The sequence below is a fragment of the Syngnathus typhle genome, linkage group LG1 (genome assembly GCF_033458585.1).
Source record: "Syngnathus typhle isolate RoL2023-S1 ecotype Sweden linkage group LG1, RoL_Styp_1.0, whole genome shotgun sequence".
Classification (NCBI taxonomy): domain Eukaryota; kingdom Metazoa; phylum Chordata; class Actinopteri; order Syngnathiformes; family Syngnathidae; genus Syngnathus; species Syngnathus typhle.
In genome coordinates this window covers 26,171,553-26,188,224 of record NC_083738.1, presented here as the reverse complement: position 1 = coordinate 26,188,224, position 16,672 = coordinate 26,171,553, and the positions used below count along the sequence as shown (strand labels likewise).

At 45.1% G+C, this 16,672-nt stretch overlaps 2 protein-coding genes across 4 annotated transcripts; both read left to right on the top strand.

Moving 5' to 3' along the window:
* The first annotated feature begins 2,054 nt into the window (after positions 1-2,054).
* On the top strand, positions 2,055-12,142 carry LOC133159675 (BOLA class I histocompatibility antigen, alpha chain BL3-6-like). Of its 3 annotated transcripts, none has more exons than XM_061286917.1 (7): positions 2,055-2,219; positions 9,547-9,810; positions 9,916-10,194; positions 10,313-10,621; positions 10,697-10,813; positions 10,886-10,903; positions 10,981-12,142. In XM_061286917.1, exons 1-7 carry the CDS (start codon positions 2,153-2,155, stop codon positions 11,007-11,009), a joined length of 1,083 nt encoding a protein of 360 aa, XP_061142901.1. In that variant the 5' UTR covers positions 2,055-2,152; the 3' UTR covers positions 11,010-12,142. The 3 variants fall into 3 exon arrangements, with proteins under 3 accessions (XP_061142901.1, XP_061142920.1, XP_061142910.1); XM_061286936.1 differs by lacking the exons at positions 9,547-9,810; positions 9,916-10,194; positions 10,313-10,621; ... (1 more) ...; positions 10,886-10,903; positions 10,981-12,142 and adding exons at positions 2,983-3,246; positions 3,345-3,623; positions 3,753-4,061; ... (1 more) ...; positions 4,326-4,343; positions 4,421-7,229 and having other exon boundaries at positions 2,057-2,219; XM_061286926.1 differs by lacking the exon at positions 2,055-2,219 and adding an exon at positions 8,374-8,540.
* A 663-nt stretch (positions 12,143-12,805) lies between these two features.
* On the top strand, positions 12,806-15,887 carry LOC133159750 (C-type lectin mannose-binding isoform-like). Its single transcript, XM_061287096.1, has 9 exons — positions 12,806-12,817; positions 13,240-13,363; positions 13,440-13,494; positions 13,563-13,629; positions 13,694-13,827; positions 13,898-13,941; positions 14,018-14,191; positions 14,269-14,423; positions 14,496-15,887. Exons 3-9 carry the CDS (start codon positions 13,490-13,492, stop codon positions 14,601-14,603), a joined length of 687 nt encoding a protein of 228 aa, XP_061143080.1. The 5' UTR covers positions 12,806-12,817; positions 13,240-13,363; positions 13,440-13,489; the 3' UTR covers positions 14,604-15,887.
* Positions 15,888-16,672: the final 785 nt, after the last annotated feature.

The window sequence follows — 16,672 nt, the reverse complement described above, 5'->3', positions numbered from 1 at the left end:
GGAAAAACAAGATGAACTTAGCACAACTTCCAGTGGTATTGTTTATGATATTGGAGTAGAACTGGGCACGTACAGTCCCAAGGGCTTTTGAGTAGGCCTTTTGATTTTCTTTGGAGGCCTGTTTGCGCACAGTCAGTCCTGAGGCTTTGAGACGACGCTCCAGGATGCGTCCAGTTGACTTCATCAGACGCAGCTCACTGGTGTACCAGGGGGCTGAGCGTGAAAAAGTTAGTGTTTTTTTATTTTGGGGGGGCGTGGAGACCTAGAAGTTTGGCCAAAGAGTTATTGTAATGGTCCACTGCCTTGCTGACTGATGGAAAGGTTGCAGAGGAGGAGGAGAGAAGCTGGAGGTCCTGTGCTATAGTGTGTTGGTTGATGTTTTTGAAATTTCTGAATGAGATTTGTCGCTTGGGTTTGGAGTGGGAGCGTGGGAAAGATTACCCAGACTACTTCCTCCAAATGTTCAAATAATAACACATAGTGAAAGCCAAATTGAGCAAACTGGCTATTTCAGAAGTGTGTGTCAAAGTGGTAGCCCTTTGCACTAATCAGTACCCAGGAAGTAGCTCTCGGTTTAAGAAAGGTTGGTGACCCCTGCTCTACAACATGCGTGGCACCTGATACAATTGGGTTTCGTCTCTGCGAGCGGTCTTTGTGCTTGTCTGTTATTTAACCTTTTTTGAAATGTTGGCACTCGTATCCGCTGCTGTGACAAGTAAATTTCCCCGCTGTGGAATGAATAAAGTTTCATCATCATCATTTGGAAATGTTTCTTATTTCAAATTGAAATGCAGCTGATGCACTTTGTTTAAAACAGGCTGTATACATAGTTTTGAGTCAATTCTAATTGTATTTACTTTCTGGGTCATCTCGCTGCGTTTCAGACTCGCACTACTCAACTCGCTACGTTCATTTTAGTATCTCTAAAGTGCTAATTATGATCGTTCTCACTTTGGGCTGTAACAAGACTGATTCATTGTATTTATTCTCATCACTTGATTCTGAGGGCATTTTATAGATCAGTTTGAGCTGAAAGTATGCAATCAATAACGACCATTTGGATCACAAAGCATCTAGTTATCAAGTTATTATTGATGATGGATGTCATGAGAAGTGAGGACTGTTGACAGCAAGTACTGCAAATCATATTTTAGTCAATAGAGGGCGCTACAAGACCGATGCATGTTCTTGTGGCGCCACATCAGCTGGGGCAAAACTTACACTCGTCATCCAAAACGAAATTTGAAATTGTTAACAAATGCTTTATTTAAGATAAGAGTGTTAGTGGCGTTAAGTAAACTTCATGTCCCTTATCAGCTAGCTTTATATTAGACGGGAATACATTGCTATAACTGTTGGAAGTTTAAGTTCATAAATTTGGAAAATTTAAAAAATGACTGAAATCAAAGTGGTGCACACCAGCATAAATATGCAAACGATGAACTATGGAAACGCCATCGTACATTAATTAAATGTTATACAGGAGAGTATGTAATTAATAATTAACATTTCACGAGAATGGAAATAAAATTGTATCTAATCTTTTTGAATTGTTTTATTTTTCTTAATTTATTTTTGGCAAATTAAAAAGTGAGAACAGAGTAGACAGTGATTTGTAACAAAACTGGCCATAGTTGAATCTTTCACCCAGCGCTCCACTTTTCCACATGCAATATGGCGGCAAAGTTGACATACGTTCAGCAATCAAGCTGGGTTTATGGATATTTTCAATGATAAAAGCCCTCGATGGTCACGTGATTTCACGGAAAGCCAAACTTTAATTCATGTTGTAGTTACGCAGCCCACCAGGGGGCGGCGCTGTTTCAACACGTGGTTTATTTATATATATATATATATATCTAAAATATATATATTTTTTTTAAGACACGCGCGCACAAACACGCACAGTCATATGGGGGAGTCGAACTCATGGTCCATGCACACAGGACAGTCGAGTGTACCACGACACTCAGCCATCCTCAGTTTATTAACATACTGTTGCCGTGAGTGACGTCATCGCCGGGCTGAACTCCAATTGGCTTACCTGAGAGGTAATCGAAGCTCGTAAACTGTTGTTGTTCCGCGTTCGCCTCTTGGACGACGAGTCGCAACTTTGACCGAATTCCCTGCTTGACGAAAATCGAGAAATAACATGATGTTTAGAATGAATTTACTTGCATTCTTTGTTTTGGCTGTGCAAATATACAGCGTGACGCCTGGTAAGTTGGACTTTTCGGTTTATTATCCTAAAAATTGACACTCTTGATTTTGAAGTGACGCAGTCATTATTGTTTATTGCTTTCGTTTTCGCCACTCGTCTGTTTAGTCGGCATTTTAAGTTCTTTCACCTGAACGCCCGTTTTTTCAGTTATACGGGAATACATAGATGTAATAAAGTTGGAAAACTTAAAAATGGCACAAATCAAAGTTATATGCCTCAGCATAAATATGCGATCGATGAAATATGGAAAAGCCTACGCACAAGAATGAAATGTTGTACAGGGAAGTCTTTGCAATTAATAATTAATATTTCACAGTAATGGCAAAGAAATTGTGTCTAATCTTTCAGAAAAAAACATTGCATAGCCTCCTTACATTATTATTTCGATAAGAGTCATCATGTCTCCGTAAATTCTATAAGGCAGTTCTTTTGTTCAGACGAGTGACATTTTTTTAGATGTTACCTGCTGTACGTTTCGACTGCGAGGAGGACTGGAACCACAATCGAAACTGTCAGCAGGTAACATCTAAAAGTGTTTCACAAAAGGATTGCCTCATATTATTATTGGATTTTTTAACAAAAGCAAAAAAAAACCAAAAGCAGGTTGTCAAATTCAAGTTTGACAAGTTTGTGCGGAAGAACACGTTTGGAGAAACATGACATTTCCAATTTCAAGTGCTGCAAAGTTCCAACTGCAGGCAGAATCATTGAAAATATGAAGATTGATTTGATCATGTGTCATTTTTGTGTTTGCCTTCCAGTCATTCACACGCTCAATTATTTCGATACGGCCTCTCAAGTTGCAAAGCTACCAGAGTACTGGGAGGCCGCGTATGTTGACGGCGTTCAGATTATGCACTTTGACAGCAACCACAGGAAAGCAAAAGCCAAACAAGACTGGGTGGACAAAATCACACAAGATGATCCGCACTTCTGGGACAGAAATACGGTGAACAGTATTCAGACTGAGCAGGTCTTCAAAGTCAACATTGAAATCGCTAAAAAGCGCTTCAACCAAACTGGAGGTTTGTTTACGTCCAACCTTCTGCTCGTCAAATGACACTTTTTTTGTCACTGCTGGCTTCTCTCTGATCATCGTCCTCGCTGAATCTTGTCCTTTCAGGTGTTCACATGTTTCAGAGGATGGACGGCTGTGAATGGAATGATGAGACTGGGGAGGTTGATGGTTGGGAGCACTACAGTTACGATGGAGAAGACTTCATATCATTTGAGCTGAAGACGATGAGCTGGATCGCAGCACATCCGCAAGCTTTCATCACCAAACTCAAGTGGGACCAATTGGACGGATACAATCAAGTCAAGAAGAATTACTTGACTGAGGTGTGTCCTTTACGGTTGAAGAAGCACGTGAGCAACGGGAGGGAGTTCCTGACCAGAACCGGTACATTGTCCTCTCACGCCTTCTCTGCGTCTTTCAAGCTCCCACACAATGTCCATCTTTGACGCTCTTTCAAGTTGTTTCTTTTCCTCCATGCACATCCTCCACTCTTCTCTCCATCTTTGCGCGCAGAGCTTCCCACGGTGTCTCTCCTGCAGAAGACGCCTTCCTCTCCGGTCACCTGCCACGCCACGGGTTTCTACCCCAGGACGTCGGACCTCTTTTGGAGGAAGGACGGCCAGGAGATCCACGAGGACGTGGAGATGGGGGAGACCCTCCCCAACCACGACGGAACCTTCCAGACCACGGCCGACCTTAAAGTGGAGCCGACGCCCGCTGCGGAGGGCCGCTACGAATGCGTGTTCAAACTGGATGGCGTCCGGGAGGAGGTGGTCACCAAGCTGTACGCCAGAAGCATCCTGAGCAACGTGCGCATCCAGGGTGAGCAATGCGTCGGACACGGCTCGGCATCACCCCGACAGTCGTTCACGTGTCTCGTTTTGTTGCCATGTGAAGAAGAGGAAGACAGGAAGAAGGCGGTGGCCATCGCTGTCCCGCTAGTGGTCCTGGCTCTGGTGGCGATGGCGGTGGCGGCGGGGGTGTTCCTGGCCAAGCGTCCGAAAAGCCAACAAGGTGAACGACGACACAAATGTTTGCTCCGTTTGTGGCGATCCCTAATCTCCTCTCGCTTCTCTTCCATTTCAGCCAATTACGCTCCAGCTTGTAAGTGAGACGTCTTCCGCTTGCTGTTTTGAACAAATGCCAATGCCTTGAATGTATTTTCTTTTATGCTCCCTCAGCCAGCACCTAATCTTCTGAGCAGGATTGAATGAACCCCATTAAGGTTGAAGGGATGTCTTCTTTTCTTGGGTGCCACGCTTGATTGAATCATCGCATTCCAACTGTGTGAAATATTTACATTATATATATTTTATTTGATCCTATTTATATTCGCTGGTGGGAGCGCAGCCGGACCCCCTGCAGTTTGCTTACCGCCCTGGTGTTGGGGTGGACGATGCAGTGATTTATACACTGCCACATCCAAAAGTTCTCCGATGACACGGCCATTGTTGGATATGTTTAGGAGGGGAACGATCTGGAATACAGGACGGTCATCGAGGACTTTGTCAGCTGGTGTGAGCTCAACCAGCTTCAGCTGAACGCCAGCAAGACAAAGGAGATGATTGTGAGCTTCAGGAGGACAGCACCCCACTTCACTCCGGGGAACATCCAGGGATCGGCCATTGAGGTCGTGGAGAACTACAAATCCCTGGGTGTTGGCCTTAACAACAGACTGGACTGGACTGATCACACCCACGCCCTGTACAAGAAGGGCCAGAGTCGCCTCCACCTGCTGAGGAGACTGAGGTCCTTGCAGGGCTCTCCTCAGGACCTTCTATGACTCTGTGGTGGCCTCAGCCAAATATGCGCAAATGAAAAAATGCTTCAAAAAGGCGGGGCTTTTTGTCTTGAAACGGATTAATTTTTTTCCATTATTTGCAGCTTGGTTTTCGGGACGTGGAGAAGGTGTGAATTGGAGGCTCTTGCTAGGGATCCCGATGAGGAGTGCGTTACAATAGTCTAGCCTTAAGGAGACAAAGGCGTGGACAAGTTTCTCAGCATCCGTCAGGGTAAGTGTGGGGCGGAGTTTGGAAATATTCCTGAGGTGGAAGAAGGAGGTTTTGCAGATGTGTTTTATGTGTGACTCTAGGTTGAGTTGAGGGTCCACTTTCACACCCAGGTTGTGGACAGTGGCTGAGAGGGGGATAGTGTGACCGGCGAATGAGATGCTTGTTATTGGGCAGGTATGGATCTGATGGGGAATGCCAATTCACATGGCTTGGGTTTTGTCACTTGAATTGCAGGGAGCTGATGTTCATCCACGCCTTTATCTCCTCCAGACACAGGGAGAGGATGGATGAGGGAGATGGAGGAGGCTGGGTTGTGGAGGGCAGGGGGTCGAGTTTGAGGAGCAATTTGTCGTCCGCATTTCAATGATATGAGATGCCGAACTTGCCGAGGGGTAGCATGTAGAGAGGACCGAATACAGATCCCTGGGGGACACCGGAGGTGACAGTGTGAGGGTCGGATCGTTTCCCTCCCAGGGAAACGTACTCTGTTCGGTTCAAGAGGTAGGACTGAAGCCAGGTTAGAGCAGTGCCAGAGAATCCAGCGGAGTGAAGTTAGTTAAGGAGGCTATTGCGGTGGACAGTGTCAAATGCAGCGGACAGATCCAACAGAATGAGGAGTGACGGGGAGCCTGCATCGGCAGCCATGAGAAGGTCGTTGGTGACCCTAACAAGGGCCGTTTCAGTGCTGTGGCCAGAGCGAAAACCGGATTGAAATTTCTCAGCAATGTTATTGCGGGGGAGATGAGTGTGAAGTTGGGCAGCTATCACTTTTTCCAGAACCTCGGAGAGGAACGGGAGGCTAGATCTGTAGTTGGCAAGGTTGTCCGGGTCAAGTGAGGGTTTTTGGAGCAGGCGGGTAATGATGGCTGTCTTGAATGCTGGGGGTACAGAGCCAGACTGGAGTGAGAGGTTGATGACATTGGTTATTAGGGGACTAATGGCTGAGGTTTGTTGTTTAACGAGGGCTGTGGGGAAAGGGTCCAGGGCACATGTGGAGGGTTTCATCTTTTTTAATGATGTCTTCTACCTCCGAGAAGCAGCGGAGAGGCTGGACTGTCCCGGGTGGACGGAAGGGGGGTGGAGGTGAAGTGGAGGGGCCAGAAGAGGAGGGGAGCTGGGTGCGGATGTTGTCAACCTTAGCGCTAAAGAAGGTCATAAAGTTATTGCACACTACCTCTGAGGATTCTGTTGGAGGGGTGGCTTGGGGTTTGAGAAAGTGGTTGATGGTTGAAAAGAGCTCTTTTGAACTTCCAGGGCTATTGTTTATGATATTGGAGTAGAACTGGGCACGTGCAGTCCCAAGGGCTTTTGAGTAGGCCTTCTGATTTTCTTTGGAGGCCTGTTTGCGCACGGTCAGTCCTGAGGCTTTGAGACGACGCTCCAGGATGCGTCCAGTTGACTTCATCAGACGCAGCTCACTGGTGTACCAGGGGGCTGAGCGTGAAAAAGTGACTGTTTTTTTATTTTTGGGGGGGCGTGGATACCTAGAAGTTTGGCCAAAGAAATATTGTAATGGTCCACTGCCTTGCTGACTGATGGAAAGGTTGCAGAGGAGGAGGAGAGAAGCTGTGCTATAGTGTCTTGGTTGATGTTTTTGAAATTTCTGAATGAGATTTGCCGCTTGGGTTTGGAGTGGGGGCGTGGGAAAGATTACCCAGATTACTTCCTCCAAATGTTCCAATAATAACACATAGTGAAAGCCAAATTGAGCAAATTGGCTATTTCAGAAGTGTGTGTCAAAGTGGTAGCCCTTTGCACTAATCAGTACCCAGGAAGTAGCTCTCGGTTTCAGAAAGGTTGGTGACCCCTGCTCTACAACATGCGGTGCACCTGATACAATTGGGTTTCGTCTCTGCGAGCGGCACTTGTCATTGTCCTTGTCTGTTATTTAACCTTTTTTGAAATGTTGGCACTCGTATGCGCTGCTGTGACAAGTAAATTTCCCCGCTGTGGAATGAATAAAGTTCTATCATCATCATCATTTGGAAATGTTTCTTATTTCAAATTGAAATGCAGCTGATGCACTTTGTTTAAAACGGGCTGTATACATAGTTTTGAGTCAATTCTAATTGTATTTACTTTCTGGGTCATCTCGCTGCTTTTCAGACTCGCACTACTCAACTCGCTACGTTCATTTTAGTATCTCTAAAGTGCTAATTATGATTGTTCTCACTTTGGGCTGTAACAAGACTGATTCATTGTATTTATTCCCATCACTTGATTCTGAGGGCATTTTATTGATCAGTTTGAGCTGAAAGTATGCAATTAATAACGCCCATTTGGATCACAAAGCATCTAGTTATCAAGTTATTATTGATGATGGATGTCATGAGAAGTGAGGACAGTTCACAGCAAGTACTCCAAATCATATTTTAGTCAATAGAGGGCGCCACGAGACCGATGCAAGATCTTGTGGCGCCACATCAGCTGGGGCAAAACTTACGGTAAAATATGGAAAAGCCATCGTACATTGTTTAAATGTTATACAGGAGAGTATGTAGGTAGTTAATAATTAACATTTCACGATAATGGAAATAAAATTGTATCTAATCTTTCCAAGAAAATCATTATATAGCCTCCTGAATATTATATAAATAATAAACACTCGGGTTGTTCGAATTGTTTTCTTTTTATTAATTTATTTTTGGCAAATTAAAAAGTGAGAGCAGAGTAGGCAATCAGTGATTTTTAACAAAACTGGCCATAGTTGAATCTTTCACCCAGCGCTCCACTTTTCCACATCCAATATGGCGGCAAAGTTGACCTACGTTCAGCAATCAAGCTGGGTTTATGGATATTTTCAATGATAAAAGCCCTCGACGGTCACGTGATTTCACGGAGAGCCAAACTTTAATTTACGTTGTAGTTACGCAGCCCGCCAGTGAGCAGCGCTGTTTCAACACGTGGTTTATTTATATATATATAAATATATTTTTAAGACGCGCGCGCACGCACACGCACGCACAGTCATATGCGGGAGTCGAACTCATGGTCCATGCACACAAGACAGTCGAGTGTACCACGACACTCTCAGCCATCCTCAGTTTATTAACATACAGTTGGCCTGAGTGACGTCATCGCCGGGCTGAACTCCAATTGGCTTAAGAGGGATGTAATGGAAATGCGTCCTGCGCTTCGCTGTTGTTCCGCGTTCGCCTCTTGGACGACGGACGAGTCGCAACTTTGACCGAATACCCTGCTTGACGAAAATCTATAAACAACTTGATGTTTAGAATGAATTTACTTGCATTCTTTGTTTTGGCTGTGCAACTATACAGCGTGACGCCTGGTAAGTTGAGCTAGTCGGTTTATTATCTTAAAAATTGACGCTCTTGATTTGGAACTGACGCAGTCATTATTGTTTATTGCTTTCGGTTTCTTCACTCGTCTGTTCCGTCGGCATTTTAAGTTCTTTCACCTAAACGGCCGTTTTGTCGGAGTTATACGGAAATACATAGCTATTATTATAAATGTAATAAAGTTGGAAAACTTGAAAATGGCAACAATCAAGTTGATATGCCTCAGAATAAATATGTAATCGATGAAATGTGGAAAAGCCCACGCACAAGAATGAAATGTTGGACAGGGGAGTCTTTGCAATTAATAATTAACATTTGACAGTCATGGCAATAAAGTTGTGTCTAATCTTTCAGAAAAAAACATTGTATAGCCTCCTTACATTATTATTTCGATAAGAGTCATTGTGTCTCCGTAAATTATATATATATTATATATATATATATATATATATATATATATATATATATATATATATATATATATATATATATATATATATATATATATATATATATATATATATATATATAAGGCAGTTCTTATGTTCAGACAAGTAACATTTTTTTAGATGTTACCTGCTGACAGTTTCGACTGTGAGGAAGACTGGAGACACAATCGAAACTGTCAGCAGGTAACATCTAAAAGTTGGACTAAGTTCATCTTGTTTTTCCTTTTCAATTACTTCACTGGTTCTTCTATATCAAACAAATTATTTTAGGTGTATTTACCTGACATGTTTCGGCGGGTTCTTCCGCCTTCATCAGATCTGATGAAGGCAGCATCGAATATCTCGCTTAGGGCGTCACACTGAAATCGAACAACTGGGAGAAAAAAGGTTGTCAAATTCAAGTTTGACAAGTTTGTGCGGAAGAACGCGTTTGGAGAAACATGACATTTCCAATTTCAAGTGCTGCAAAGTTCCATCTGCAGGCAGAATCATTGAAAATATGAAGATTGATTTGATCATGTGTGTCATTTTTGTGTTTGTCTTCCAGTCATTCACACGCTCAATTATTTCGTGACGGGCTCTCAAGTTGCAAAGCTACCAGAGTACTGGAACGCCGCGTATGTTGACGGCGTTCAGATTCTGCACTTTGACAGCAACCACAGGAAAGCAAAAGCAAAACAAGACTGGGTGGACAAAATCACAGAAGATGATCCGCACTTCTGGGAGAGAGAGACGGCGGGCAGTATTAATCTTGAGCAGTACTTCAAAGTCAACATTGAAATCGCTAAAAAGCGCTTCAATCAAACTGGAGGTTTGTTTACGTCCAACCTTCTGCTCGTCAAATGACACTTTTTTTGTCACTGCTGGCTTCTCTCTGATCATCGTCCTCGCTGAATCGTGTGCGCCATCCTTTCAGGTGTTCACATGTTTCAGAGGATGGTAGGCTGTGAATGGAATGATGAGACTGGGGAGGTTGATGGTTGGTGGCATTACAGTTACGATGGAGACGACTTCATATCATTTGAGCTGAAGACGATGAGCTGGATCGCAGCACATCCGCAAGCTTTCATCACCAAACTCAAGTGGGACCAATTGGACGAGAGGAATCAATACACTAAGAATTACTTCACTGAGGTGTGTCCTTTTGAGTTGAAGAAGCACGTGAGCAACGGGAGGGACTTCCTGACCAGAACTGGTACGTTGTCCTCTTGCGTCTTTCAAGCTCACACACAATGTCCATCTTTGACGCTCTTTCAAGTTGTTTCCTTTCCTCCATGCACATCCTCCACTCTTCTCTCCGTCTTTGCGCACAGAGCTTCCCACGGTGTCTCTCCTGCAGAAGACACCTTCCTCTCCAATCACCTGCCACGCCACGGGTTTCTACCCCAGGACGTCGGACCTCTTTTGGAGGAAGGACGGCCAGGAGATCCACGAGGACGTGGAGATGGGGGAGACCCTCCCCAACCACGACGGAACCTTCCAGACCACGGCCGACCTGAAGGTGGAGCTGACGCCCGCCGCGGAGGGCCGCTACGAATGCGTGTTCAAACTGGATGGCGTCCAGGAGGAGATGGTCACCAAGCTGTACGCCAAAAGCATCCTGAGCAACGTGCGCATCCAGGGTGAGCCACGCGTCGGACACGGCTCGGCATCATGCCGACAGTCGTTCACGTGTCTCGTTTTGTTGCCTTGTGAAGAAGAGGAAGACAGGAAGAAGGCGGTGGCCATCGCTGTCCCGCTGGTGGTCCTGGCTCTGGTGGCGATGGCGGTGACGCTGGGGGTGTTCCTGGCCAAGCGTCCCAAAAGCCAACAAGGTGAACGACGACACAAATGTTTGCTCCGTTTGTGGCGATTCCTAATCTCCTCTCGCTTCTCTTCCATTTCAGCCAATTACGCTCCAGCTTGTAAGTGAGACGTCTTCCGCTTGCTGTTTTGAACAAATGCCAATGCCTTGAATGTATTTTCTTTCATGCTCCCTCAGCCAACGCCTCACCTTCTGAGCAGGATTGAATGAACCCCACTGAGGTTGAAGGGATGTCTTCTTTTTTTGGGTGCCACGCTTGATTGAATCATCGCATTCCAACTGTATGAAGAATTTACATTATATATATTTTATTTGATCCTATTTATATTTGCTGGTGGGAGCGCAGCCGGACCCCCTGCAGTTTGCTTACCGTCCTGATGTTGGGGTGGACGATGCAGTGATTTATACACTGCCACATCCAGAAGTTCTCCGACGACGCGGCCATTGTTGGATATGTTTCGGAGGGGAACGATCTGGAATACAGGATGGTCATCGAGGACTTTGTCAGCTGGTGTGAGCTCAACCAGCTTCAGCTGAACGCCAGCAAGACAAAGGAGATGATTGTGAGCTTCAGGAGGACAGCACCCCATTTCACTCCGGCGAACATCCAAGGATCGGACATTGAGGTAGTGGAGAACTACAAATCCCTGGGTGATGGCCTTAACAACAGACTGGACTGGACTGATCACACCCACGCCCTGTACAAGAAGGGCCAGAGTCGCCTCCACCTGCTGAGGAGACTGAGGTCCTTGCAGGGCTCTCCTCAGGACCTTCTATGACTCTGTGGTGGCCTCAGCCAAATATGCGCAAAAGAAAAAATGCTTAAACAACATTTGGAGGGGTGTAATTTGTTGTTCTTTGAACAAGGTGCTGGTCATGCACGGCTCATTTTATGCACCAGTAAAAAACATCTATGTCTTGAATTTGAATTATTTATTTTTTTCGCTAAAGAGGGGTTCGGTGAATGCGCCTATGAAACTGGTGGGGTGTGGTACCTCCAACAAGGTTAAAAACCACTGGTCTCTACAGTTCAAGTCAGTACGACTTGCTTGCAGCCGCATGCTCTCGTCGGTCCTCGCGATTGGATGCTTTCTTTTGGGCTTTTGAACGTTGCTGTGTCACGCATGTTTTGATCGTTTGGGGCCCAGGTTTCCTTCATATACGGACGCTTGCTTTTTTTTCAATCCGATTTTTTGATTTTTCAATTTTCCAATTTTGTGTTTTTGCATAGGCGGTTTTACAGGGTGGCAAGGAAGGGCAGTTGCCACCTTCAGCAAATGTCTTGCCATCCCGTTTGCCAGCCCAACTTACAATTAATATTAAATTCAATGACATTTTCTTTGGTCTCATCTGATTTCACTGTCTTCTGCACTTAAAATGTTTGCGACCTAAGTAGAGTGGAATATGTACCGCCCGTGCCTTTTAAGAAGCCATATAGACCTGCATTTGGCTCCATAGCTCATTTGACTTTTTTTTGCAAGCAGCCCTTATGTGACAAAAGTGATCAGAAAACGTCAGCTGATTGAGCGACCCAATGTTTTCGATCTTTCCGTCAGCCAACGTTGTTATGCGCTAAATCCACTTTGAACGATATTAAGTTAAAAAAAAAAAACTTTGACACCTTACTTGGCTTCACTTTAAAACGTAGGTTTAAATGACCACAAAGGTTGTCCCTCTTTCCCATCCCGAATAAAATCAAAGTGGTGTCAAAAGTTTGGACTTAGTTGGCCTAAATGATACCGCGTTCCCTCAGTCATGCGTGCACACGCATAGACCGTCTCCGCAGGAACGCGCTCTTCCAAGGGTGCGTTGCTCGCGAAGGTGGGGGCCGAGCAGCAGCAGCCGAGCGGTCGTCACTTGTCTTGAGCGGAGCTAATGCGTGCACCACATGAATATTTCTGCGTTCAATAGCCTCGAGATCTCTGATGGGCTTCCGAAGCCATGATGACCCCGCCGGCTGCCCGCCTGGCGCTGATCCTTCTGTCTTGCGTTTTCCTGATGTTGTACAGCTGCGGTGAGTACAAAATGTCCAATTTTGCGATTGTTCTACTCCTAATGATAACTTTGGAAGAACGCATGTTGGTTCGGATGGCAGGGCGGATCTGCTGGGTTAAAAATTCGACTGACTCGGAAAGCAGGGTGAATTTGTCTTAACTATGGGTTGTTTTGGCATTTTAGCAGTTGTTTTGTACAAACTGGACTGTTCTGCGCAAAAGAGTTCGGTTAGATTTTTTTTGACCCAACTTTGTAACAGCGTTTGTTCTTGTGTTTTCCCTCGAGTTATCTGAGTCTTTTTTTTTTTTTTACCTGGTTTTATACCTCTTTAACAAGCTGACACTGATGGCGAGACACAATGGCACATTCGAGCCAATGGAGTCGACCGCGACCTCATCCTCCAATTTTGTCACAACAAACAAGGAAACATTTGATTTCTAGTTCATCGGCGGTGGGACTCATCTGCTTGAGACGCCCGCGTTCGCTCAGTACGTCCGCATCCTGCTCCTGGAGAATCGTCCAGAATTTGGGCTCCGCTTCGACATCTTGGGATGCGCACATGAAGGTGAAATCCGCCGCTTTGGTTGCCCAAAACAACAACTGCCAACAAATGCCACGAACTCTCGCCGTTTGTCCGACAGATGAGACGACCTGCGCCAGAAAGTTCAACAGCGTCCGCTTCACCGATTCGATGACGTGAGTCACGCCTGACACGATGTTTCATGAGGGCCTGTTGCCAATCTCACAACATGTACCTTCTGCAGCTTCTGCTGTCCACCGGGCTGTGACAAAGAGGAACACTTTGTCTTTGGATTGATGGTCTACTCCGCGGTACGTGATTGCCTGACCCACTGGTCGAGGTCTTGTATGTGTTTGCAACTTTGTGTAAATGCAGGACTCGCACATCTGCGCGGCCGCCATTCACGCCGGCGTCATCCGGAACGACATCGGAGGAGATTGTATTGTGATGAGAGCTCCCAAACAGCAAGTCTACACGGGCTCCACCAAGAACGGGATCACCTCCAGAGAGTGAGTGGCCGACCTTCACGGAAAAATCCCATGAAGAGCCACCGGCTAATTATCGCTTTACTATTTGCAGTTTGAACGACCCACTGGGTGTGTCTCACACGTTTGCGGACGGGGGTGAGTTCCAAAACCAGTTGTTTATCTCCCGCTAACCGTCATGACGACTACAACTCACACGGGGTCTCGCCTGCAGAGCCCAGATGCGCGGCACCTGACTGGGAGGAGTTTGCCGGGTTCTGCTACAAAACATTTGAGGCCAAAAAGAACTGGGCTGATGCGCAACAGGTGTGTCGTGGTTTCGGTGCCGAACTGGTGTCCATCCGCAGCGAGATGGAGCAGGCGTCAGGGAAAAATGTCTCCAACCTTGGTGCGCATCCCGACCGTTAATTAACAGTCCCCGTCAACATCTGAGAACCGCATGAGAGCTCTGTTCCCTCCCATCAGAAACCAGCGACATGTGGACCGGACTGAACGACCTGGCGCTTCCCGGCACGTTGGTGTGGTCGGACCGCCAACAGGTGACCTTCACCCACTGGGCCGCGGGAGAACCCATCCAGCGCGTCGGCCTAGACCAACACTGCGTGGCTGTGTTACGGCAGGTGCGTCCTCAAATGAGCATTGGGAAGAAGAAGAGCTTTGCGCGCCAACAAAAATGGATTGTTTTCTTTCAGACTGGAAGATGGAAGCTAATGTCCTGCGCCCAAGTCAACAGCTTCATGTGCGAAAAACCCACAGCGCATTTTCCAATTACCTCACCGGAGCCACAGGTGGCGCCGTAGAGTCCACCTGGCTGTGTCAGTTCCCAACGGCCCAAGAGCCCATGGAGAAAATTGACAATGCAAGCAAGTCATCATCGAAGACGGAGAATTTAATGCTCTTCTGACTCTGCTCGAAATAAATAGCATCACCATTGTAACAAAACCATAAAAAGACTGAATGCGATGCGCGATTGACAACAAACAAGAAGAAAGGTGATTTCAAGTTTTATTTCGAGGGAGGTTTGTCATGTCTCGTCCCCAGTTTTGCTATGTGTCTAGGTTGCCATAGTTTCTGTTCGCGTCGCCACTCTCTTCCTGTGTCACCTCAATCGATGTAACGTGTTTTGTATTTAAGTCCTGTCTGCCCCTCGCTCACCGTCGGATCATTGCATGTGTTACTGTCATTCTGTTCCTGTCTTTGGTAATGTCACCCTGTCTTTTTGTTCCACGACTTTGTCGGTCAGTCCTGTTGTTGGTTTTGTTGTACCATGACTTTATTTAAAAAAAAAAAAAAAAAAATTTGTACCCATGTATAATGCGCACCCCAGATTTTAGGACAATAAATTAGTTAAATTTTGCGCACTATACACGGAAAAAAACGGTAGCTGTTATCAACCAACGAGATAGAATGTGAACAAGCGTGCTATGTTCACTTACACTCGACTCTACTTGGTTTGTCCTTTTCTCTTTTTTTTGCGTGCTTGACTTAACTTTGACTGCCTTTTCGTAAAGTTACTGACGCAAAGAGCAAAACACATTGTACAGAAATTCCAGTGCTTTCAAAGAGCCCAATCGTCTCGAGGCTGGAATGAAAGTCCAAAGTCGGTTATTGCTATCTTTCATGGTTTTGTTTTTATTCGTGTCCTGTTGTCTTGTCCTCATCGCCTTTAAAAAGCGAGCCCGGGACTTGGGAGTTTTTTGTTCGAAAGAAAAGCTTCTATAGAATGTATGATTAGAAATAAAGAATTTTGAATCACTAGAGAGCTATGTTACTGATGTTTGCGACTGTAGAAATGTAACTGGAAGAAGAGTAATCCAGTATTTTCCATCATTTCCTATGGTCTGTTACCGCATCTACATCTCACTGTCAATTTACATCCAGTTATTGCATTTTTGATTACTGATTGGAGTTTTTGACTCGATCACCGCTGCCAGAAAAGTGTTCTCTTCATGTCGATGTATATCCAGTCATGGATTACATTTTTTGATCACTGACTGCAGTATTTTAATCAATTACTGCTGTCAGAAAATATTGTGTTTTCACTGTTGTTGTAAACATTTCAAAATAAAAGCAATTGATTATGATTCAGCGTATGTTTGTTTGTTTGACGTATTTCGACTGATTCAAACCGATAAACTGTTCCGTTCATCCTAACCACAAATTCTTCTTCTTTGAAACCCTAACCCCAGTTGGAAATCCTACTTTGAAGCCCTAAACTAGTTCACAACCTAAGCTTAGTTTAAAACCCTACCTAGAAACTTGACATTTATCCCGAAAAATATGAAACTCTTCTGAGTTTATGATTATTTATTTATTATCTATCATTAACAGGTGGTTTCTTCTTGTTTTACTTACTCAATGTTGGTACTCAACGCTACAACTACGTATTACCAGCTTGGGAGCACAGACCGCTGACCATTGGGCCAAAATCTCGGACCTCCAGCGAAGCAGTCAGCACTCATCATTTTTTTAAATTTCTTCAAAATTTACATCACACTCAACTTGTCTTGGGCATTTTTTCCAGTGTTCTTTTAATATACTTTTAAAAATGACAACAATCATCTCTTCATCATGACAATTTTTAAAGTGTACTGCAAAAAAAAATAAACTAAACACCCTCATGACATCGACATCAATGTTTCCAATATCTGTCTGGACGCTATATTGGCTTTAAGCACCATTCAAGAGCAGACACATTCTTATGAGACGCCCGGCCGGACACCCATCCCCCATGAAAACACAGGCGCAGGGTGAAAGGGGGTGCAGCACATGCCCTGGATAGGAGAGGAGGAATGCATGTGCTGATGGGAGTTGCATGGGATGGGGAGGGGGGGGGGTTGCTGATAAGCTTTGTGGGTGGGGAGAAAGT